Here is a 24,443-nt window from a genome sequence, read left to right as displayed (position 1 = left end):
CCACTCGCGTAACAAGGCTGGTGCATGTCGTAATCGTCGACTGACTTCTGGTATACCATTGGTCAAATCGAAACCATACTTCGCGAGCTGAGTGAGTGCAGCGACAGCACCGACGATTTCCATGTTGGTAGAAGGTAGAAAACATGCCGTGCAGTGGTGATGGCTGCGCTTTTATGATGACCCCACCCGGGCTGACATTGTATCTGTAGGGCCAGTCAAGCCTGTCTTGGGATACTCGCAAGGCTAATTCGTGTTGGCTGATCCAATAGCAGGCTGCGACCGGCTTGTCATGCAGCGACCTGCAGGAAAATGGACTTGCCGCGGCCTACGCTCTGTCACATTAACGTGGCACGGTTCACCGGTCACGAACGCCTCATATCGTTGGAGTTGCGTAACTCAACAGATCGTAGAATAGCCCGCTGTAATGCTAACAGGCATCTCGATAGTAGATCCCAGGTCGGTAGCTTGAGACTGGATTTGTCTGAGCCTGGAATGTCTGAGCCTAGTACTGGTATGATTGAGGCTGGTATGTCTGAGGCTGGTATGTCTGAGTCTGGTATGTCTGACTTTGATATGGTTGAGTTTGGTAAGGCTGGTATGAATGTGCTGGAGCTTGGTGGACCTGGGTTTGACCGGGTGTGGTGGATTCTGTTCCAAACTTGAAGGATTCTTTGAAATACTCATCCATCTGATGAATTGACTCGGGTACAATTCGCCCTATGTTGCGAACTTTAACGTTCTCCTCAATCGTGTATACTTTGGCGAAGTTAATGCGCGACATCGGATCCACGGGACCAGTGGAAAGATTCTCCACCTTCAGGAAGATGGGAGATTTCGTGAGGCTCTCCAGGGGATGCTCTGTCGACCTCTCGCCGACAGGTACCACGGCAGCATGATCCTTTGCAATCACGCCTGGTTTTCTTGTTCCTTGGTCCTGATACGTGTTGATAGGTATGCAGGTGCAATGTCCATTTTGCGGGCGTATGACGACAAATGTTCGAATTTTGACAGAAACGCGTGGCCCCGTCTGGTCCTTGATAGCATCTCCTGATGGTTCTGGCCAAGGAGTCATGAAAACTCTGCCCTTTTTAAAGAAGGCCTTCGGATTGTTAACAGTTTCAAATTCTGCTCATCGATTAGAGCTCCACTTAATTTGGACGAAGATCGGTGTACCTGAATCGAAGAGCTTGAAAACGAAAAGGTCTCCAGCTGCGCTGATACTTTCACTCTTAGCAGGATACGAGGTGATCAAGCCAGGATATGCGAAGCCTTCCGGCAAGTTCTCTTCTCTGTAATATTGCAGCAACAGATCCAAGCACGCGGAATCCACGTCACCGATATTCTTCACTTTTACGTTCATTTCAACCGGATACGCCTTCGCGTAATGTAAACGACTCGCTGGAGCCATGTAAACACTCGCATCGGCAGGTATTACTGCGATAGGTTGTTTGGTCAGTCCTCTCTCATACTCACCGGGAAACATGGTGGGTGTGCTGCCCAAAAGGTAAATCACACTATGCTGCGATGGAACACATCCACGCTTCAATGTACCCTGTTGGTTGTATGTAAAAATCGGACTAAAACGAACGTAAGCATGCTGTCCGTCTCAATGATTCACCAGTGATTTACCAGGCGTAGACAAATCCTCTCCGTACATCGACAATGACGAAGCGTCTAATTTGGGAAAATGCATGTTCACCGTACTTGACGAGCGAAATGTTGTCGCTGATGGGGACCAGGGTTTGCGCAGCAGCAGCTTGAACATGAAGCATGGAGAATACCTAGTCCGGTTTATCTCAAGCCAACATATCTTCCCAGGGATCTTACTTTGCCAACCTTGAAGAATTCATACAAATCTGCGCCAGAACGCATGCGATAACCTGATATTTAGATCGCTTGCCGGCATTTCAAGGGGCTAAAGAGCTTACTAGGGTCTAATCTCTCGGTCAAGCTTCCGTCTGGTGTGCCCTTGATGAAATTCGGAAGTTGCTCTCGAACTTCTGGAGACACGTTCTCAGGTGCAGCGGCGATGGCACAGTTGACCGAATCGTGCCTTTCGTGTAATACATCCTGAACCTGATCCTTGGCGTAATGGTAGGTGTAATTGCCCGAAGCTAGAAGAAAAGTAAGTCCGAAGCGATATACACAAAGTCAGGGGACTTCGCACAATCTGCCGTTACGTAGTAATAGTCCTGGCGATTCGGATCCCAGGACCACGTCGAGGGACTGGCCATAATTCGTTGCTCTCCGGTTTGAAGGGTGGGCGAGGTTGAAAAGTATGTTGGTTCAGATCAGCCTGGCGATCAGCCCGACGGCCAGAGAGCATTAGTCATGAATCCTTGGCAACTACCCCGCCGAATCCTCTCCAGGCTGTCATCTTCAAGTCGCCTGAGACCCATCTGCCTTTAGACACGTTCGCTCATGCTATCAACTTTTGAATCGCCCCTCTGCACTAGCATCGTCGCTAGCCTGCCCGCAAACGCTTCGCACGTTGGACATGCTATCTCCGAACGACTGGCACGGCCGCGGCCATGATCCCGGCCCTATGAAGCCACCGGTAGAGCCTAGCGTCGAGGTGGAGAGACCAGTGCGCACCGTGTGGGCCTCCTATGTGACGAACTCCCTGACCATCGTCCACGTTCGTCACATAGATATCTGACGTGTGGAACAGGTGTCGCTGGACATGCGCAACTACCGAAGTTGTCCAAACGTTCGTCTTAGCACAGCAACGATTGCCGATGAGTATCTGTGTCTCGATTTGCTACCAGCAATTATCGCGTCCAAACACCATGAACTCAAACACAAGGCCCGCTTCCGTGAGACAGACGGTGCGAGAAAGGAGGCTAGGTCATGGTGGAAGAGAGGTGTTACTCTTGGCCGACCTTTGAGGCATAACTTCTTCTTTGCTCTCTCGGGGGTAGCTTTCCCTCGTGCTAAGTCGCACTTTTTCTTTCCTACACCGCACATTCTTCATTATACGAAAGTTGACGCTTCTCTCACGGGGGCGCACAACACATCTGACACCAAAGCTGCTATCTCGCTCATGAAGGCTATCTCTTATGTTTGCAACATACGTTTTCATTTTACTGATGAGGTCGGTCCGTGTGGAGAGGGCTTCCTACGTTGCCCTCCCCCACCACCGGAGACGGAACCATATACGACGGGACAGACACAGTAGCTGCTGCGACTTGACTCGATACTCACGGTCGTTCATGGCGTTGCAACCACTGTCTTACTTCTTCGGAAGGTTTGTCCCCGAGTGCTGCTTCCCGAAACCTCTCCCCCATCATCTGCTGGATTCCTTATTTGAACTCCGGCCGTGTCTTTGATACATTACACTCCTTTTGTCTTTGGACTTCCATGTATCTACAACTATGTAGCTAGGCAACCACGCCGCTTCCATCCAGCAAATATCTCACCATCGAGAACATTAGTATGTGTGATTAATTCGTCGATGTTTCGATTTCATATTGAAGGCTACATCTATTGCCGACTATGGAGCAGTGGTTACAGTTCTCGTCGCTCAAGGTGACATTTTATCGCACCATCGAGACTCGGCGCCAAGTTTTTCAATGAGTAAAAACATCCAAGAACTCACACAAACTCCAATTCAATGCTCCCAGGACCCCGCATGCATGCGGATAGAGACATGGCCCTCGGCATGTCTTTGTACTAGTCTCACGAACAAGGCGCTGTCTGGTATTGGTATGGAATTGGACAAATATATCTTATTCTAATAAGAAAGACTTTATAAGAATTCCGAATTTCGCACAGGAATTGCCTCGGGCTATGATAACCACATGGCAGCATATGTATCACATGTACTCGACAAATGGATCAAGTACTTTGAGCGAAAACATCAGTATAATTGCGGCAACTGGCAGAGGAAATAACCAATCTGACAACCTGAACCGACTATAGTCCGGCGAAATCAGAAACAGATAATAGGCTTAAGGATACCTCAGCCGAGAGGCCGCAAAGGCCGAAAGATAAGAAACGCAGCACCCAGTAAAAGAGAAGGCGTAACGCATTTTATATTCTTCCCTGCGTGGTAATCGCAGATCGCAGGATATTGACAGACCTGACGACACACACGCCGATCAAAGCTCACCATAGTGCCCAGTTCCAGTCTGTTACACTTCGGTTGTCCTGAGTCGATCGATAATGAAAGCCACAATAAAGGAGGCTGCATATGTGCATTACCAGCTCGTTGCGCGTGGTATTCCCTCAGCGCTCCTCTAGGGATTACTCTCCTCCCTAGATGAGCACAGGCTTCTGACACAATTGTCCGCCAACCATCACACCGGTGTGATAGACGCAATGTATGGCATGTAGTTCGACGCGGTGTGGACTATCAGACTGAATGTGCTAAAGCCAGAGGTAGACAGAGTACATGACAAATAGAAGGAGATGACATCCATTAGGTTCGATCGAGCGAATGTTTGACCAGTGACGGCTACGAAGCTACGATTGCGATGGGTAGTGAGCATTTCGTACTTGCGTTAGCATTTCGGGAACTGACTGCTGTTTACAAGCCTGCCTACCTTCCGAAAAGGTTCTCATATCGGTCGTTAATGCGCGGCATCCTCTGCGATTTCTACGTACCCGCGCAGTAATTCTTCATGTTGTGTAGCTCGGCTACTGTTCGTAAATATTTCCAAAAACGTCGTCGCTTGAAAGCTATCCAGGTATCTCTGCAAAGACAAAAGACCTAAGGAATGTAATCTGTGCCCCGCCGACCTCGGCATAGAATGGATCAAACATCATGACTTCGAATATAATGCACGATACTACTCGCTAGAACGAATGGCATCGTGTCCAATCACGGAGCATCCGGCCTCCGACTAGTCCGAGGAGCACTTCTTAAAGGGGAATTCCCCTTCTCATAGTTTGTAGTCGGACAGTCGGGAGCCGAATGCCGCGTGATTGGATGCCTTTCCATGTGACTTGGATTTTCCCTAGCTTGTTGCTTCGAACTACGGGTGGAGGGATTAACTAAGCTCCATCGTGAATTGAGTCAACCTTGTCCCATACAACATACCTCGGTGCCTGTATTTCGCAACTTCATCCTGGTTTTGGCAAGTGACTCGTTCAGTCTTTTAACATTGATGCTGCGATGGGTATAAGAACGACAGCTCAGACACGCTGAGAGAAACACACTGGCAAGTATCCTCATCTGCGCATTTTCCAATCCTTCTTCTTCCGCTCTACCTACTACTTCTCTTCCTGAACATGCGCTTCCCGATACTCTTCTGCTCTTTCGCGAGCATCTCTACGTATCCTGTAATGGCAGCACCGCAAGTTCAAAGCGTCGATGTTGCGATCGTAGGAGGAGGCCTCTCCGGCCTCACAGCAGCGAAAAAGCTTATCGACGGTGGCAAATCAGTGCTTGTCCTCGAAGCCCGAGACCGCGTAGGCGGCAAGATTCTCAACAGGAAGCTCGCCAATGGAGACGTCACCGAGGTTGGAGCCGAGTTCGTCGGTCCTACGCAAAACAAGGTCATCGAATACATCTCTTCCCTTGGGCTTCAGACCTTTGATACTTACAACAATGGAAGCTCAGTGCTTTGGAATAACAATCAGCGCGTTGTTTATGTTCCGGATGCTGCGACTGGCGGCGTTCCGCCTGTTCCGGATGAGGTTTTGGCTGAGGTTGCTACGATAGTCGCGACTCTCGATGGGTGGGCTGCGAGTGTTGATACGAACGCTCCGTGGGAACATCCTAACGCTACGGAGTGGGACAGTGTTACGTTTGGACAGTGGGTCAACAGCTTTGCCGCACAGGCAGGTACGCAGACCGTACTCACCAGCTTCACCAAGGCCGTCTTTGCCGCGGAACCAGCCGAACTGTCATTGCTCTACGTGACAGCGTATATTTCCGCAGCTGGAGACGAGTCCAATAAAGGAACTGTCGCTCGGCTCATCGGCGTTACCGACGGCGCACAGGAGAAACGCGTCGAAGGCGGGACCCAACTCATTCCTCTCAAACTCGCCGACAAAATAGGAGAAGACCGCATCTCCCTCAACGCTCCCGTTCAGTGCATCACCAAGACCTCCACAGGCTACCACATCACAGCCAAAGGCCTCAACGTGAGCGCCAACAAGGTAGTCCTCGCGCTCGCGCCAACCCTCGTTAAAGACATCACATTCTCACCGCCCCTTCCCCATGCACGCACTCAACTCAACCAACTACTTCGAATGGGCGCAATCGGAAAGGCCATCGCAGTGTACGACACCCCCTTCTGGCGCACCACCGAAGACCTCAACGGGCAAGCTATCAGCGACACCGGCGCCACGAAAGTAACATTCGACAACACGCCCTCCTCTCCCACCTTCGGCGCCGTCATGGGCTTTATCCTCGGCGATGACATGCGCGCCCTCGACACCGCGTCCCCTGCCACCATCAAATCGAAAATCCTTTCAGACTTCTCACGCTACTTTGGTCAGCAGGCTAAATCGCCCAAGGACTTCGTGATTCAAAGGTGGGATCTCGAAGAGTTTAGCAAGGGCGGCCCCGTTGCGTTTGCGCCCGTAGGCGTGCTGAGTAGGTACGGCAAGGCGCTGCGAGAGCCGGTGGATGGATTGCATTGGGCGGGGACGGAGACGGCGGAGTACTGGACTGGGTATATGGATGGGGCTATTAGGAGTGGGGAGAGGGTCGCTGGGGAGATTCTTGGGGAGTGAGTTAAGGATTACAGATGCATAATGCATAGCAAATCACGTGTACGCTAGCGTCGGCGCCTAGAAGTAGATTCTCCGAGGTCTCTGGCCTTGAGATCAAACGCCACAATCAAGCTCTATACTTTATACTTTGTACGTTTCTATTGAAATCATTCTCTTGAATGGATATATGTTTACCCCTTACGTATGTATGCTGCTATCCGCATCGTATATCTAAGTTCGACCCTAGCTCTACCCACTACCTAGGTACTCGTCGCAGTGCCCTTCGCAATCGAGCTCAGCGCCTGCGCATCCGCCGTAGGCTTCCCAGTCGAGTCATCAGTCGGCACCTCCTGTGTGGCAAACGCCAAAAAGACACCCTCGAAATGGGCGTCGTCGTTCGCGTAGTGGAAAAAGATGGCGCCTGGTCGCGAACAGTCAGTACTTGAAATCGGCGCATGCATTATGTTATGTAGGAGATATGGCGTACCGTCATTTCCGACTGCGCTCTCGAAGTTGGATTCGTTTCCTTGGTTCATGTGGACTGGTGGCAGGGTTAGTGTATCGCGATGCAGATTGACCATGAGTGTGCGTACTGTCGTGGATTCCCGTGCCGTAGTCGGATCCGAAGAGGTACATGTCTGCTTTGGCCTTGATCGCATCGTTCAAGATGGGCTCCAGCTGGTCCAGAATATCATTATTCGGTCCCTCCTCCGAGTTAGGTAGCACACGGCCAGCGCTCAGGTCGATGAGCGCAGGCTTCGTGCGGAGATAGTCCAGCGACAAGCCCTGGCCAGCAGCGTCCGTCGCTTGGTGGAAGCCCTGCGAAAGCGAGGTCAACTGCTGGGTGAAGGTTAGGTTGCTGTATTGGCGGTTCAGCCAGTATACGAGGTCGTGGTCTGCGTCGGTGGACGCCACGTTGATGTCTGCCTCTCTGGTGCCCGAGCCGTCGCTGAACTTGAGCGTGATGTGGGGAGACTTGTCCTGGTCGAGTGTCTGGGCGGTGAAGCTCAAGGGTGTGCCCTATCGCAAAAGCATATTCAGCGACAACTCGGGCGACGGCTATGTTTCATGTCTCACCTTCCAGCAACCATAGTCTTTGATGCCCGAGGAGGTAGCCGATTCGTGGGCATGCCTGTTGTGGTGCTTCTTGTTGTTGTGGTTGTGAGGCATTGTCGCGGCCGGTCTGTTGGAGTTCAATGTCTGTGATCGCTTGGTTGGGGGTACAAGCATGAGGGTGAAAGCTTACTATCGCAAGCGCGAAGCTTGGTACTTGAGGCTTTCGAAGCATGCATGTTATGACACACGCTACCTTGTGCCATCCAAGGGTAAACCATGATATGTATGACAGAGTGGGAAAGCTCCTTGACAGCGTGCTTCACACGTCGTTGGTCATTGGAGCGAGGCTGATAGCTCGCTCGGACGCGTCGTCAGCTCATACCTAGCTTCTGCTGATCGGAGGAGAGGGCACACCGATCGGCGCAAGCTGCATTGTAACTGCCCAGAACTCTGACTTGTTGTTCATTGGTCTACTGTGTATGTCCTGCTGCGAGGCCTCTTGAACTCTTGACGACGTCATCGCGTGCCCCACCCTTGTCTTGTGCCCGGGCCGGCCCGCAACTCAAGAGATAGATGCCGTACACTTTTGCCCAGCGCAAGGATGTTTCCAGGACGCAGAAGGGTGCCATCGTAAGCCTTTAACGTCAAACGAAAGCTCTCTGGTCGACGCCACTCGGAACCCTTTGCGACAATGGATAGCCACCTTGTGCTTTGGCTGCAACTAATGTGCATGTGGCCTGGCGGAGTAGACTTCGTTGTGCTGTTGTCCAATGCGGCTATTCCTCCCGCAGCGTTCATGTGTGGTCTCCATCCCCCACCTGAACAAGCAACAGCGATATTTGGCACAGCTGTGGCATTGTCAGCGACCTTGTCGATGTAGCCGTTGGTGTCAAAGCCGCTGATGTTTGCGCGAAAGAGGAAGTCGCGTATCGCCCAAATGGTATTACTTTGTCGCTTTTCCCGCCAGCTCGCTTCCTCCGGAGAAACTGATGTCGAATTGGGAATCGTCGGACGCGGGTTCGGGCAATCAATTTCGTAAGGGGCGTAGCCGGGATGGTCCTGACGCTTTGCTCTGGCCCCGACTGGTTCATTCGATGAGGCGGAGAGCGGCTGAATCCCTAGCAATGGCCATGGGAAAAAGCGTTCTTGATGATCACTTATCAATGAAATCCCCCATGGACCAGTCAGGAGAACTTCGTGCTCGTGACGTTCGTGATGCTGGCCAAGGCCGCCAGGAAGAGGCGAATACGGTATGCTTCGTTCATCAAGGGCGACGGAAGGGTCGATTCACCTGCGACGCAGCGCAGGTTATGATAGCCGGTGATCTCGATGTGCAAAGCAGTAGAAAAGCTCCCATAAACATGCAACCTGTTTCTATCCACAGTTCTACAATTGGCGATGGCACTACGAACACTTGTAACAAGAGGTGAGTTAGCTGCAGGAACTATCGTAAAACATGCTCTGTCATAAGCGGACAAGATAGGGATTCCCTATCACAATCATAGACAGGGTATCTCTCCTCACTGGATAGAGAGGACTAGGCAGTCGTATCCATCAAATCGACAGATATGTGCCCGATCAATTCCTTCCAGGTGCGCTGATTCATATGGTCTGGGCATAGTCAGGGTACACCCAGTCTTGACTGAGTGTTAATGCGATAATTCGTCGAGTAAATCGCGCATGTGCAACATGACCAAATGTCATGCCACACCGGGCATCAATCAGATAGTTCAGCTAGCAGGCACGAGCGTCTTTCTGAGCCATTGTGCCTTTAAATTGTACCTACTCAATCCACCACTGACTATTTGACATACCTATGACCCTTGTTCACTTTCAACATTAGACACACCGGAAAGCTCGTATCGGACCGCCTCAGATGGTGCTTGTGGGATTACCGAAAGTTCACAAGACCGCGTATCACACTTGACACTTGCCTCTCTCGTAGTCACGAGTTCTGTTGAAGCTATCGCCATTTTCAATAAGGCTAGTGATTCTCGTTTAGTCACCGTTATTTCAGCTCTTTCACGACAAGTCGGGATGCAAGGGTCTAGAACGCGGGGTAAAATAGCTTCACCCCCCGATACATTCTACATTGGTTTTCTCCAACGCCACTTAACAAATCGTGTAACCCCGCGCCCGCTACCAATTCTGCAAAAGGCTGCCAAGTGAAGAGATTGTGGATGCTGGGCGGTTTTCTTGGGTGGAACTGATTTCATGGAATATGACGCAGTAGGTACCAAGGCTAGAAACGATGCGACGAGTGGTCGCTGCTTCAGCTTTCGTACCGGTTCCTTACACATGTTCGCCGTTGCATTTTAAGGCTCAACTGTAAATCGATCATAGCAGTCGGCTTCGAGACCGCTATATAGAGCCCCAACATCTCCTCACAGAACTTCGTCAGTCTTCACCAAACTTATCACCAATCCGATCATCCAAGCATATCATAGAGCACCGCTTCCAACACATAACCATGGGTACTAGTTCGAAGGTAGCTTCCGTGCTCTTTCGCCTCGGCGCATTATGCAGTGCTATCATCGTTGTAGGCCTCTTGAGCCGCTTCTTCTACCTGATAAACCTCGCAAACACGCCCGCGAACGGTCGTTTGATCTACGCCGAGGTTATCTCCGTTCTGGAAATTGTCTTCTCTATACTTCTTATCGTTCCTGCTAAATATTCCTTCTACGTCTTTCCTATCGATGTTGTACTTTTCATCTGCTCGATAGTAGCATTTGGGCTACTGGCAAATGTAAGTACTGGTGTAAGGTTACAAATGCTCAGCTGACTCGCTCTACAGCTGAACAGCTCCTGCACCTCAAACTGGTACTACTCTTACTGGGGCTTCTACTGGGGCCGCTTCTGGAGGGTTCCCGACGTTAGCATTGCGACCATTGGGTCTGCAGGGTGTCGGTCTTGGAGGGTGATTCTCGCGTTCCTCTTCATCGGCGCTATGTGTTGGATGCTGAGCGCCATCCTTGTGAGTTTCCCTTGAATCCTTTCGGACGTCGGCTAATTCGTCGGGAACAGGGCGGTTTTGTCTCCACTGAAATTCGTGCGGGTCGTGAGACACACAGAACAACGTAAGCAGCATGGGTACACTGCGGTTTTACTCATATCGCTTTTCTAACACGCAACAGCTCTATGAAGGAGATGATTCTTCGCAAGAAGCACCACGAACGGGATGCAGTCACCGATCCCGAAGCCCAGTTTTAGCGCGGCGCTACGGATACTCTTACCTCATCTCTTAAAAAGGGCGGAATGTTTGCACTGGTGCAAATTGGGGGAAGGAATCCTTCTGATGGACCCCGACCTATATCCCCACATATCAAGCAAGTCGTTTTAATTCGTACGCCCATGCCGTGTAAACTAGAAAATACAACTCTTATGCGCATGGCTTTCGAACCCTTCGCTCCAATTGCCGTCGTTGAAGCGAAGCAGAGTGCCACGTGTCGAGCCGCAGAAGAACCAGAGACTGGAGGAGATACCAACCTCTGGATCGCCAACTATGTGAAGATACTAGACTGCTACGTGATAGTTGCATGGCGCAAAGCAAATACTCTCAGTGTAAGTTAACTAGTCGGGTACTTTCCTCCCCAACCCCGCCCTCCTGCATTGATCTACAGGCTACATCCTGCACTTTGCACGTTCCCGCCATCTCTACCGAATGGTCTGGTAAGGATCGACGCCAGCTAGCTTAAGGCATTTCCTGATGTCGCTGCGAACAGCTTCTGAAGTGTGCTTGCATGCGAGCTAATGTGAGCTTCGAGGAAACGTCGCAGATTGCTAGACTACACATCAGGAAGATTCTCAGGGTTCTTTACCACCTGTCCTCATTGAGAACTCTCCTGGGCAGCTCCACAAAGACAGGCCCCCGGGACTACTCGTATAACGCTTTACAAAGCAGGGCAGTGCACCGCGCCACATCCTACCACAGTGCTGTTCGCTCAAAGTAGAGCGATCTTGAATTTACTGCGGGCTTGTGATATGGAGACTTTTTGCGGATGCAGTAGCAAGCTTTTGACGGGAACCACAGCACACTTTGGCAGATAACAAAGCCGCCATCTTTCATATCCCAGGACCTGTCCCGGCCAGACCCTAATGGCCATCAGCGTTCCAACGTGTAATGATGGGCGCTCACGGGTGAAGCGGGGAAAAGCTGGTCTTTGGTGGGACTATATTCTTGGCTTCATATGGCCAAGTCGAGTCCTAGGCGGTCGGGTCTCTACTGTTGTGGTGGTGCAGAATGATGGTTTCCTAGCAATATCATGGCGGAGAAAGTTAGTGTCGAAAGGTTCTGACCGGCATCATCGCATAATTGGTAGGTTCTGTTTGAGGAGCGCTCTGTCGAATGTGAAGTGGTGAAGTCCACGAGAAGCTGCTTTCAGAGAAGCGTTAGTAAGTCAGTTAGCACCGTAATCACATGCAACAAATTGAGCATGGTGCTCTTCATGGTGGATGTGGCTGAGGAGAGCGTATGTGTAATAGTTAATGTAGCCTTCGACTCCGCACATGCAGGTAGCCATCTCCAGACGACCCCGTGAGCATGCATTCGTCGACGGCCACGGACGAATTGAAAACTTGGTAAGCTGAACATTAGCGAAGCCGGAGTAGGCACTAGTGGAGCCGGCAAGACCCGTTGTACGGGGGTTGGCCCGATGCATCAGTCAAGCACAAGAAGGACAAAGAAGACTGTCGACGAGCGAAAAGACACGACAAGTCTTGGCCAACGTACTGAACATGGAAACCTGATGCAGCATCTATGGGCGCCACACGATTGGGAGCATTAGTGGAAAAATCTCTTACAGCGCTAGAAGAGCGCCCTCCTACAATGAGTGCTATGGCTGGTCGAGCGACAAGTCTCCTGTTTACTGGCCTAGACTTCCGCAGTCGAGCATCTCCACATCCACAGCCACCAGGTACTATGCGCCGGAGCGTTCCGCGCGCACTCATTTGCATCTCATTACCTACTACCCGCAAATAGCGTCTGGAAATTCTTCCTAACATTGCTCCAGAGATACACCTCCAAGTTCTGCTCAAGCTTGCGCCTCGTCTTGTACCCCATCCTGACGCGCTGTTTGTCAACATATCCTGTAATTCCATCGCTCGTTTACGTACTCATCCCCTCCACTTCACTCACAGCTGTTATAAACAGTCTAGAGATCGGAAGATAACTCGCACAATCCCAAAGAGGAACATTTTCACAAGCAAATTGGACGATACTAATACCTAGCTAAGACCCGACCAATGAGAATTCCCACTATAAACAGGATTGGCTTCCTTAATCCAACGTTCAAGGTAACAGGCACGAATGGCCGCTCAGATGCACCTGGCTCTTGGGCCACGATCAGCAGCCGTATGTCAGCGCCCATAACGGCTAGAACAGGAAGGCGAGCGGCGAGGTGGGCAGCGTGTAGCTTTTCCTTGGGTAGAAGGCGCGGAAGGGGTGGCATGGTTGGAAACCCCTTCGGGTTAAGGTGCGTGTCGTATTAAGTTCTGTACTGTAATCTGTAATGTCAACAAGCCCTTTTATGTCTAATACGGCAGCCTTATGGAGGCGATTCAAATAAGTCTATATGCGTTCACGCTAGACTAGGTCCTAACAGAAATTTCTAAGCTTTTTACAGTAAAGAGAAAGAATACACTAAACAAAAAACATAAATCTACCTATTCACTTCTTCGCCTTCTCCAGGTATTCAACAGTCCCCTTGTCTACATCCTCCCCACTCTCAAACCGGCGCCCGCCTTCACTCTCGCGTCTATCGCGTCGCTGGAAAAAGCTCGCAACGATGATCGGCCCATCAAAGATCTCGGAGATCTCTTCCAGCGAACGGCCCGCCGTCTCGGCATAGAACAGATACACGACGATCGTGATGACGACCAAGACGCCAACGTATACAAGATAGTACTTCCAAGCAATGGCCTCGATTGCAATGGGATTCACAAACGCGTTGAACACCAGCGCGAACGTATTGAACATGTTCGTGATGGCTAAACCTTTCTGCCGAGTGTGGAAGGGGAGAATTTCAACGGGATAAGCTATCGTGGGTTAATCGGGCGTCCTGTCGCAATGTCTTGTGGAACAGGACTTACCAAACGATAGCGGGGTAACTCCGATATCATAGAAGAAGAAGTAGATGAAGATGAATGCAACGACTGTCCGGCCGGTAGAGACAGGATTACTGCCCTCGAGGTAGACTCCTGATAGTGCTGTGAAGACAGAGAACGAAGCCAGCATGCAGATGCAGGAGGTCAACCACAACGTCCTCCGGCCTAGCTTATCAATGCAGAATGCTCCGAAGATAGCGGCTAAAAAGTTGAAAATCTGTAGGATACCATTGATGAGAGTCTTTTCGAAGCTATCTTTGATGCCGACAGAATCGAGCACAAGGGCGAGGTAGTACGTGATGATACCGTTGCCGGACCACTGTTGTATGAGGGCAGTGAATGCCGCAATGAAAAGGCGTTTCTTATCTCCTTTCGTCTTCCAGAGCTACACTATTGTTAGCGGAGCCGCTGAAAGGATAGATGATGGGCCTGTCTTACGCTAGACCATCCCATACCTGCGACCTCTCCTTCTGCTTCGAGATGGGCGGTGATCAACTGCATTTCATAATCTACTAGCGGGTGGGAGTCGTCTCCTCCAGCGTGGTACTTTGTGAAAAAAGAGCGCGCCTGTTCCAGCTTGCCTTTAGAGACCAGCCAACGCGGCGATTCCGGAACGAAGAAAAGTCCAAGCAGCTGCACGAGCGGGAAGAACGCTTGCATCAAGGATGGAATGCGCCAGCTCCACGTCGAATCCTTGAGCGTGAAGGTGCCAAAGGTGATCCAGCTAGAAGCGATAGCTCCAAGGTAGAAGCATGTTTGAAACAAACCAGTGACCTTCCCGCGATGAGGGGGGTACGCAAGCTCAGTGATGAGAACAGGTGCCGGAATAATGGAGAATTCAACGCCGCAGCCGACTATGAATCGGGAAATAATGAAAGTGGCCAAGTTATGCGACGCGGCTTGCATTGCGGCTCCTGCTATCAAGAGGCTTATGCCGACGAACATGGTATACCGCCGGCCAACGGTATCAGACAACCACGCAGCTGGAAATGCGAGGATTACCTATCGTTTGTCACTGTCAGAAAGAGGATTATGTCATACAGCGAAGACCAATGTCACTTACACCTCCAATAAACATGACGCCGTTCATGAGTCCGAGCCATGTGCCATTGGGATGTCCGAAATAACTCATGAAGCTGTCCAGCCCCTGAAGGCCGTTCATCATAGACCCGTCGAAGCCCATGGTTGTCGCAGACAACAAGACTGTGCCGATACAGAGATTCAAATTGAGAAGGTGAGGCGTGAAATACCATGGTCTTGGATTCTGCGGCAACACATCGGCCAGTTGATTCTGTGGGATGCTGGAACTATCCACCTTGTCGTGGACTTGCAGATTCGGTGTCTTTTCCATGATGGCCGCTCGATGGTCGACTACCTAGGTATGCCTCAAAAAGGAGAGATATTGATCGTAATTCCTAGTTCAGGTGGCCTGGTAGCCGCCGTATATATATTCAAGCAAGGGCAGCTAAGGGCGAGTTTCGTCTCAAGCCTGTGCCAGGCTTTAACCAGCCGATCTGGGGACTCTGGGGTCGAGACTGTGGGGTTGAGACTCTGTGGAGTTAGACGCGGGGGGAAACCCGCGACGGCGGAACAGCGAGGCAGTAGACGAGCGGAATGAAGTGTGCATAACAGCATATTGCTTCGCAAATCCACGCATGATGGCAATATTCGCTCTGTCGATGATGGGGACTCGCGCGAACCCGCGCGAGCTGGTACCCCGCACGGACGGACTGGTGGACTGTGGAGAGTCGGTGGTCCAAGCTCAAGACCGACCACACACCCAAGCTGCCCTACGAGCAGCGCAGACCCTCCATATGCACCCCCCCCCCTTTGAACGCGCATCTTCTCGACCACAGCCCTCGTTACACTTCCCCATCATATACCTACATGGCCAATGAGCAGGGGTCGGCGCCTACATCGCGTATCATGGTTCCATCCTAGGCATCACTACTCAACAGAATACCGGCAAGTCACGCCAAAGCTATTTCCACGAATGTCCACGGGTTGCCTAACAGCACGTGCCTAAAGTGCCGAAAGAACGGGTCGGAAGCTCTCTCCTGCCATTGTTCAACCCCTAGGGAACATGGCGGAGTTACGCGCCAGTCAACGCGTACCACAGCGCTGTCTGGAGTGCGCCCGGCGCCGCGTCAAATGCGACAAAAAGACGCCCTGCGGCAGATGCATCGCCGACCGATGCGCTCACCTCTGCGTGCGCGAAATTGTAAGGGTAAGGGGCAAGCCCACAGTGTGAGCAGTCATCTCCCGCAGGATGAAAGAAATACTCGCAGTCAGGCTAACCCCTTCCATCTAGCGCTGCCCCCCGTTGAAGATGAAAATGCGTCGCTAGCCCGGCAGACTTCGAGGTTGCAGGAGCGGGTAGCCGAGCTGGAGCTCGCCCTGATGATGAGCTTGCAGGGCCGACCTGGGATCAGGCCGTCACCAATTGCTGGCTCAGCCTGCGAAGACACCCCAACGCCGACCAGCAGTCATCAGGTACATTCCTTAGAGGAGGTTGGAGCGATCCTGGACGAGTGGAATCTTGGACTGTTCAAGCACGAGGAATTGGGAAACCTTGCTGTGAAGAAGGACATGCACTACCTTGTCGAGACGCTGCGGTCCGTCCCTGACAAACAGACAAGTACCCGGATCGTTGAGTACTCCTTGCAGATGTTGGGGTGGGTTCACTGCGCGCTTCGTGTGGACCACTTTCTTATGGAGCATGAGGCTTTTCAAAACGCGTTGATAGCTGGTACGCTTGAGGTTCTACAAGATCACAAGTGGATGTCTGTCTACTTCAGCGTTCTTGCAGTAAGTTCACATTCGCCATTTTGCGTTCTTCTTGTTTGACGTCTTTGTTAGGTGGGTCTATTCTTCATGGGTGATGAGGATGCCCTGTCCCTCAATGTGCCCATGATCGGACCGAGCCCCTATTCTTTCTCGATATGTCACCATTGGTATCGTGCAGCATGTTTGCAGCTAGAGCACTCCGATGCCATGGGCAAGCCGCAACTGCATGTGGTGCAGGTTGCTGCCATTCTGACTCTCTGCCATCCCCACTTTGGCCAGAGGTATCGGGATATAAATCTAGCGAGCCTTGCTCGCAGTACTGCCTATGCCTTGCAAATGCATCGCCTCGCTTCAGAGTCTTCATACCCTGAAAGTTTACATCGCATCCGAGAGTGGGCAGACGAGACGGGTAGGGAGCTTGGGCGTCGGCTCTGGTGGACTCTAGTCATCTGCGATTGGTAAGTCTGCCCTCTTGAGTAACGAGGGGCGCATCATATTGACACACATGCACCAGGCTGGCAGGCCCACGATCTCAAGCTTTCATATCAGCAGATTCATTTGACTGTATTGTCTCGATAGGACGATTTGACCATAATATCATCCTCGGACGCTCTCCAATATCCGATGGTGTGGTAGTCTTTTCTCCTCTGCTTCATCACATAGAGCTCGCGAGGCTTGCACAGATGCTCCATGAATACGTGAAGACGTCAGAAAACTCTCCGACAATGCTATGTCAGTTTCTGAACCGGCTTGACGAATTAGAACATGATTTTACCTCTAAGGCTGATCGGCTTACAGCGAGCTGCAGAGATGGCATCAACCAGGGATTACAGGTCCCCGTCTGGATTCCTGGGCAACGGGCCCATTTTCTATGCACGATCAACTTCATTCGACTAGTACTTTGTCGAGCTCTGTTGCAGCAGGGTTTTGTACAGCTTCCGGCCTGGTCGGAGATCCGTAATCACGGAATGCGAGCTGCGCTAGACATCGTTCATATGAATGATGTACCACCAACATACCAGCTACTGTGGTATGCCGCTCCGTCCTTTATTTTCAAAATGTCGGTCGCTATCGTGTATTAACAATGCCTACTTCTAGGGTTTTTGGCTCCTCCACCATTGCCGCTGGAGTTTTCCTCTGTCTAGACCTCCTAACATGCCCTCAGCGCAGGACAGAAGTGGAAATACAAGAAGGGAGAGGCTCTGTCGAGCTCTGCATAGCCACTCTCCAGAAGTATAGTCACAAGAGCACCATTGGTCGTGAGGGCTCCAAGACCCTTAGACGGTTCTTGGACCTAGAGTCTGCTCAACAAGAAAGACCCATCGGACAGGCTAATCTAACACAGCTCATCAAGAGCATGGCCCGTCCTTTTGAGGAATCGCCGTACTCTTCGCTCAACGAACACGAGCAGCCGTTATGGCCGGCCTTGTCAACAGATACATTAAATGTCGGCATCGTCGGTAACGAAGAGGTTTTTATGCCCATAGTTACATCCTCCCTGCCGGAAATGGTCAACGCTTATGGGCAGCCAGATGCGTTCTGGCTTATGGAAAGCATCATGTTCCCGGGATATTGAAGACTTACACATCTTCACATGAGCGAACAAGGCACTAAGACAATTACAAGCGTATTCTAATAATCCGTTACCAAACACAGAGCTGAAAGTACAGCAAAACGTCTATTGCATAAGAAATGTCTTTTAATCTAAGCGTCTTTCCGTATTCGCTATACCGCTACGATACAGTACGTTTGGCAGCCCGACCTTCGGCTTATATAAAAGGGAGAACAACACGACTCGGGTACGCTCCACCAACGTGCACAAAATGATCTCCGACATTGCTCTTATCAGCATCAGGTTTAGGCTTCTCATGCACCGAATAGTCCTTGAAAAAAGGATACTGTCCCTGAATCTCAACGCTGATACTTTCCCCCGCCTCGTACTCGATTCCCATGGCCCATAGGCCGATCTCAAGCTCAACGACCTCACCCTTGTTCAAAAGCTCCACTCGATCATGGGTGTGAAACGGGTAGTTGGGATGCATGCTCTTTGAAGCATCGAGATGCCGACGGGATGCTCTGAGGATTCCAAGCGGGCCGAAATAGAACAGCAGGTTGTGGTGGTCCTTAGCGTCTAATTCGTCGAAGGACTTGATCGGCGCGTTGGCCCATGGGATGTTCAAATTCAGCAAGGCTTTTCCGTGCTTGTCTAACTTCCGGATGACTACGTAAACGGCCATGTCATCCGATTCCTGTGTCGACATATAGAGCACTGCCTTCGGAATACCTGCCAGTCTTGTTTTCTCCTCGAACGTGTAATGGAAGGAGAGTTTCTGGAAGCCGCCATCCTTCACTTCAGAGAAATATGACAGCGTTGTTGATTCCTTTGGTGCTTCCAAGGAAAGTGTGCTCTCGTCTTTCAGGAAGAATTCGGTATACTTGGTGTTCGGGATAGGGTAATCATCCGCCTCGATGGGATAAATGGGGTCTCGGTCCCCAAATCTGAGCAGAGCTAGACGCACACGAGGAGTCTTTTCGAACCCGTTGTCTTTGCTCTTGACGAATTTTTCGAAGAAAGCCGCAAGTTCGTTTCGAGATTCCTTCACCGCCCACAGATCGAACCATTCCTGGTACGGGTCCCATCTGAGCCACTTGTCCTTTGTGTCGACATCCAGCCAGCCGCGGATCGAGCCCATTGTGTGCACAAAGGTAGAATAAGAAGCCACTATATATGTTGGAATCCGGATGTTCTTGATGTCGGCGCGCTTGTCTTGCCAGTAGGCATTTTGCAGTGGGCTTCGTCGGAACATTTCGGCGAAATGTTCCAGTCCGTTATGCCCTTGGATAACATTATGGGTGATACTATCAAACAAAGCACTGTCCCAGACACCGCCGCGAGCGAACTGCTCTCGGTACAGATCGCCCGCGGCTTCCCAGGGAGCGATTGCCTTCAGCGAAGGTGGGTTCTGCGCCGCGATGAACCACTGAACAATACCCAGATGGGAGTTACCAGCGAGGCCGATACTTCCAGTACACCAAGGCAGCTTCGCAATGCCTTCGATCACATCGTGCCCGTCCTCGCCTTCCTGCGTTCCCATAATGACGGCAGAGCCCTCAGAGTCGCCAGCTCCGCGGGCGTCGACGTTGACGATGGCGTAGCCCTGGGGGACGTACTCAGCTGGATCGGGGCCTTCAAAACGCTCAAGTCCACTGGTCGTGTCTCGGGGAATACCTATGTTCCATGGAAGGTTCCCCATCACCGTAATGCCATTGAGCTTCTTGCCGAATGGACTCCATGCTAGGATGGCAGGCACCTGCTCGTTGGGGCCTGAAGTGGTTGGCCTGTAGATGTCGCAGTAGAGAGTAACGCCATCGCGAACCTTGATGCCGACGTCATGCTCCACAAGAATGTCGGTCGGCAAAGGGCGCGCATTGTGGTCATTCCAACCCTTGGGAAGTACCTCGGAATGAGGATTGAAACCCTGGTAGCCGTTTCTGCCAACGGTAGGCTTGTCGATTTGGATCAGACCCAGCTGAACTGGAGGAGGCATGGTGTGATGTGTGACGAACAAATGATCGCCTGGAGCCGGAGAGACAGAGTGGAAGCTCGGTGGTCAAGAAGTTGACAAGATCGAAAAAGGTCGTCTCAACCCTATTTTCTATTGATTTGGTCATTCAGAGACTTCTTAAGCGCCTGTCCGAACCGATTTCGAGAACCACAGTTACCGCGCATTGAGCATGGCCGCCCACGCCTGATATTCAGGCTGCCGCTGTAAGGCCGGTAGTCTACTAGCGATCGATCGGCTGGAAAGACGGAACCGCGGGGTACAAAGTCGCGCGAAGTCGCGCGAGCTCGCGCCAGTTTAACATTCCAGCCTAGGCTCTCTTCCACCGGCTGGGAACAGAAGCGGAGACAATCCACGCTGCTCACTTTCTGCGGGGCCCCAGACTGTCGTCTCCATCGCGAGGCATTGTTTCCCCGAATCACGTGATTTGCGAGCCTCGCGCGAACTGGCGCGAGCGGTGGGCTTTCCGTAATTTAGGATGACAACGGTGGCGAGGCCAACAGCATTTAAAGGTTTGCCAGGAGCAGCGTCCGTCTAGAATATTGGTATCAAGCTGCTTCTATTGTCTAGTAACCATCTAGCACTGCCCAAAGCTTAGGGCAACACCCCATTCTGATCTTCATTCTTAGCCTCTAAACTCTTATCTTACCACCGAAAAGAAAAATATGGCTACCCAGACAACTACCGTCGCTAAATCAGCCTCGGAGGCCTCGGCTGCCCAGGCCCGCCCTTCGTTGACCCTCAACTCCCAGAACAAACACGGTGACTGGCGGGACGACTTCTTCAAGAATGGTTACCACATTTTCAAGGGTGCCATTCCCAAGGAAAAGGCAGTTAATTACTACCAAAAGAAGACCCTCGACTGGCTGCAGTCATTCGACAATGGTTTCGACATCAACAACAAGGAAACTTGGACCAAGGAGCACCTTCCTCAAAACTTCAAAAACATGTACCTGCACTATTGTTCCGCTCACGAGAAGTTCATGTGGGATGCCCGCACCGAACCCGGTGTGATCAAGCCCTTTTCCGAACTGTGGGGTACCGACGAGCTCATCGTCTCCTTCGATGCTTTCAACGTCACGCTCCCGGGCCGCAAAGACGACGACTTCAACCCGTGGCCTCACACCGATCAGGCCCCTGAGCGCAAGGGTCTCTCATGCGTGCAAGGCATCCTAAACCTGAGTCCCGCTGGCCCCAAGGACGGTGGCCTCCTGCTCACGGTGGGCTCCTCTGCTCTGTTCGAGGAGTACTTCGAGACCCACGAGAAGCGCCCGCGCCTCAGCCCCGACGTCAAACACTACGATCTATACCTCTTCCAGCCCGAGGATCTAGACTGGTTCAAAAGCAAGGGCTGCAAGGAGATCAAAGTGGAGGCCGAGCCCGGCGATCTGATCCTCTGGGATTCGCGTACTATCCACCACGTCGCAAAGGTTGAGACAGAGCAGATCAGAAGCGTCATCTACGTCTGCATGACGCCACGGGACCTAGCTTCCTCTGAAGACTTAGCTGAGAAGAAAGATATCTTCGAGAAGTATGAGGCGACCACCCACTGGCCTCACTGCAACATCTGGCGGCAGGGCAAGGCGCAGAAGGACGGTAGGCAGGATCCGCTGGAAAGGGATGAACCTTTGGAGAAGGTGGAGGTGACGGATCAGATTCTCCGACTTGCTGGTATCAAGCCTTATGGCGAAGCATGAGGGATTTAGCGACATGATGTGACGTTAGACGATTTATTGTGAATAACACATAATATGTACCCGAATACAAATCATTCGTTCTGAAGTGGTCGTTGTTGCACTTGGTAATGCATATTACAACAACGGACGTGATCATTGGATAGAATGACCGAAGAAGATACCATAATCAACTATGACTTTGTACAGTAACATCAGACAGACTTATGACCTACAGAAAATCTGTGCATCCCGACGGGGGGTGTCTTTTCGCATAACCGCGATCAACAGCGACGATCGAGCTGTGGTTTCGAACATCAAGTGTGCGGAATGGCTAGCCAAGCTTACCAAAAACAACACGCTGTAGCTACGCTTGTCCACTGAGGATCGCCAAAAATGAGAAGCAGCGAACAACCCTAAAGTTTTTCTTTCATATGATAGTATGCGCTGTTCTAAGCTACAGTCAACGGAGACGCAATGATACCAAATGATCAACTTTGTAGAGCAGGTGTCACTTCATAGCTCCAGCCTCGGGAGAATGTAAATAAAATCTACGCTTTGAACGTGGCTAGACTCATTGCGATCCTTCCGAGGTACATTGGTAGAAGGATTAATGTCCTACCAGATCAACGCTCGAATTCCAGAGTTTCTTCCCACCAACTTTTTCATGATACTTTGCAAACGCCTTGCGAAGCCAGGGTCCAAAAAATAAGAGAGGAAGCGTCAACCCAATGAATAACGCCCACTCGATCACCGCCATGTCTATGAAAAGCTGCTTCACTCCAACGCGCAATAACCAGTCGTTTGCTGTCTTCGAAAGAGCAAATGATATGAGATGCGTGAGCAGATTTATAGATGCGACTGCCTCAGGGGCGTGGAACGGATGACTGTCGATGACGTACGAGATAGTCGCAGAAGGTACCAAGGTGAGGCCAGCAGCTTGCATCGCAAAGCCAATTGCGGGGCCAACGTACGAACCCTTGATGAAGGTGTAGACGAAGAGCAGTAAGCCAGGGGAGCAGATCATGAACGGGATGATCATGCTGTACAAGCGATATTCCGGCTTATGTCCGCCATTTCTCTCTGAGAGCTTGCGCGACATGATGTCTACGAGTGGACCGGCAATGGGGAACGCAAGTATGATTCCGACCATACTGGTGCCTGTCCAGTTGCCCAGTTGCGCTGGAGTGAAGAGGAATGGTGGGGGAGCGAAAAGCTGCGAGGAACAGACGGATATAACGATGACCCAGCTTTGAACGATACCCCAAAGACCGGCGGAGCAAATTACAATGGGGTCGACGAGGAATGGTAAGTGTCGTGCCAGCGTTTTAATCCACACCATGACACCTCCACCACGGACGTGAGGGTGTTTCTGATAGAGAATTCCTTTTCGTAAGGCCGGTACAAAGGCCCTGCTATGATTGCGACCCGAAATAGCTTCGTTGAGCTGCGCATCGAGGGAGGCTGCTGTTGCGTCCACGCTACCCTGTTGGATGAAAGTCGTCTCAGGTAGTAATGTTATCGTGGTCAGGAGGTTAAATCCGAGTATAATGGCGACGATCTTGAAAAGCCATCGCCAGCCCAAGTTCAGAGATATGTGGCCTGCGAACAAAGGGCCCAATTGCGCACCTGCGCATAGACACATACTATACATGGCAATTATCTTGGAGTAATCGCGCTCGAGGAAGACATCTTCGCATAGTCAGAAAACGCGGTAACAGGCAACATCGATTGAGCAGAGACGTACCTCCAAGAACAGCAGGGCCAATTGCCTGCACAGCACTAACACCAAAACCACCCAGGACCCTTGAACCAATGAGACTGTTGAGCGATGTTGCATATATGCCCCAAATGCATCCTGCGAGAAAGATGAGGCTTGAAGCGATGAGTACAATGCGCTTGCCGAAAGCATTCGTCATCGGAATCCAAATGAGGCTGCTGACGCCTATCATGATCACAACATAATATACTGTGGGTGCGACGTCTGAGTAGCCGACCTGGAACTCCTGCACGAGATACGCAAAGCTGGTGCTGGGACCGGCTGCGTAGAATTGCCCGTTGAAGGTCATCAGGCAAACGTTGAAAAGAACCATCAGCTTAAGCGGACGTGGCCAAAGCTATTTGCAGTCAATGAGCGATTGACAAGCGAAAGTGATGATTTCGCTACTGACCTTGGGATTGTCATTGGTGCTGCTCTCGCCAGAAGCAGCGTCTTCAATCTTTTCCACCATGCTATCTTCAGCTTTTTCAGCATCGACCCTGGGATTCATCGTGACAATGCGTCTAAATGGCAAACAATTGAAGGATGTACGGGCCGACGGCACTAACCGCGCGTTGTTGAAGTTGTAACGCAATGTGTGCAACAGTACCCATTTAACAAAATGTCCTGCGGAATGACTCCGTACCTCCTTTCCCAGGCCGCGCTGCCACACAAATTAGATCAACGAATCGGTCTATTCCCCGAATCATGGCGTGTGGTATCTGAGCTCCAGACCTTGTATTGGGGTCTAAGCGCTGGGAACATCCGGTGGGGAAATTCACACGGATGCAGCTTCCCCGGCCTTGCCCCATACTTCCCCGCATTCAATATCGCAATAAG

The 24,443-nt window shown here is 51.3% G+C and overlaps 9 protein-coding genes across 9 annotated transcripts; 4 read left to right on the top strand and 5 right to left on the bottom strand.

Annotated features, from left to right (window-relative positions):
• Positions 1 to 502: 502 nt before the first annotated feature.
• N0V89_006470 (uncharacterized protein) lies at positions 503 to 1,483 on the bottom strand (the record flags this gene model as incomplete). The annotated part of the gene is made up of 2 exons (XM_056215240.1): positions 503 to 1,125; positions 1,174 to 1,483. The coding sequence occupies 2 exons, from the start codon at positions 1,481 to 1,483 to the stop codon at positions 503 to 505; spliced, it is 933 nt and encodes a 310-aa protein (XP_056069487.1).
• Positions 1,484 to 5,286: 3,803 nt separating this feature from the next.
• Positions 5,287 to 6,684, top strand: N0V89_006469 (uncharacterized protein; the record flags this gene model as incomplete). The annotated part of the gene is made up of 1 exon (XM_056215239.1): positions 5,287 to 6,684. The coding sequence occupies one exon, from the start codon at positions 5,287 to 5,289 to the stop codon at positions 6,682 to 6,684; it is 1,398 nt and encodes a 465-aa protein (XP_056069486.1).
• Positions 6,685 to 6,923: 239 nt separating this feature from the next.
• Positions 6,924 to 7,833, bottom strand: N0V89_006468 (uncharacterized protein; the record flags this gene model as incomplete). The annotated part of the gene is made up of 4 exons (XM_056215238.1): positions 6,924 to 7,084; positions 7,151 to 7,204; positions 7,257 to 7,683; positions 7,741 to 7,833. 4 exons carry the CDS (start codon positions 7,831 to 7,833, stop codon positions 6,924 to 6,926), a joined length of 735 nt encoding a protein of 244 aa, XP_056069485.1.
• A 2,356-nt stretch (positions 7,834 to 10,189) lies between these two features.
• On the top strand, positions 10,190 to 10,929 carry N0V89_006467 (uncharacterized protein; the record flags this gene model as incomplete). The annotated part of the gene is made up of 4 exons (XM_056215237.1): positions 10,190 to 10,193; positions 10,263 to 10,465; positions 10,514 to 10,611; positions 10,854 to 10,929. 4 exons carry the CDS (start codon positions 10,190 to 10,192, stop codon positions 10,927 to 10,929), a joined length of 381 nt encoding a protein of 126 aa, XP_056069484.1.
• Positions 10,930 to 13,384: 2,455 nt separating this feature from the next.
• N0V89_006466 (uncharacterized protein) lies at positions 13,385 to 15,004 on the bottom strand (the record flags this gene model as incomplete). The annotated part of the gene is made up of 4 exons (XM_056215236.1): positions 13,385 to 13,752; positions 13,807 to 14,206; positions 14,260 to 14,823; positions 14,885 to 15,004. The coding sequence occupies 4 exons, from the start codon at positions 15,002 to 15,004 to the stop codon at positions 13,385 to 13,387; spliced, it is 1,452 nt and encodes a 483-aa protein (XP_056069483.1).
• A 1,220-nt stretch (positions 15,005 to 16,224) lies between these two features.
• Positions 16,225 to 18,184, top strand: N0V89_006465 (uncharacterized protein; the record flags this gene model as incomplete). The annotated part of the gene is made up of 3 exons (XM_056215235.1): positions 16,225 to 16,629; positions 16,681 to 16,839; positions 17,774 to 18,184. The coding sequence occupies 3 exons, from the start codon at positions 16,225 to 16,227 to the stop codon at positions 18,182 to 18,184; spliced, it is 975 nt and encodes a 324-aa protein (XP_056069482.1).
• A 193-nt stretch (positions 18,185 to 18,377) lies between these two features.
• On the bottom strand, positions 18,378 to 20,156 carry N0V89_006464 (uncharacterized protein; the record flags this gene model as incomplete). Its single annotated transcript, XM_056215234.1, has 1 exon — positions 18,378 to 20,156. The coding sequence occupies one exon, from the start codon at positions 20,154 to 20,156 to the stop codon at positions 18,378 to 18,380; it is 1,779 nt and encodes a 592-aa protein (XP_056069481.1).
• Positions 20,157 to 20,836: 680 nt separating this feature from the next.
• Positions 20,837 to 21,868, top strand: N0V89_006463 (uncharacterized protein; the record flags this gene model as incomplete). The annotated part of the gene is made up of 1 exon (XM_056215233.1): positions 20,837 to 21,868. The coding sequence occupies one exon, from the start codon at positions 20,837 to 20,839 to the stop codon at positions 21,866 to 21,868; it is 1,032 nt and encodes a 343-aa protein (XP_056069480.1).
• A 586-nt stretch (positions 21,869 to 22,454) lies between these two features.
• On the bottom strand, positions 22,455 to 23,498 carry N0V89_006462 (uncharacterized protein; the record flags this gene model as incomplete). Its single annotated transcript, XM_056215232.1, is given in 2 exon segments — positions 22,455 to 23,473; positions 23,492 to 23,498. 2 exon segments carry the CDS (start codon positions 23,496 to 23,498, stop codon positions 22,455 to 22,457), a joined length of 1,026 nt encoding a protein of 341 aa, XP_056069479.1.
• Between the last annotated feature and the right edge of the window lie 945 nt (positions 23,499 to 24,443).

Source organism: Didymosphaeria variabile (genome assembly GCF_027946475.1).
Source record: "Didymosphaeria variabile strain IMI 356815 chromosome Unknown scaffold_5, whole genome shotgun sequence".
In the NCBI taxonomy this organism is placed as follows: domain Eukaryota; kingdom Fungi; phylum Ascomycota; class Dothideomycetes; order Pleosporales; family Didymosphaeriaceae; genus Didymosphaeria; species Didymosphaeria variabile.
Note: the sequence above shows the minus strand (reverse complement) of the source record. Positions and strands in the feature narration are given on the sequence as shown.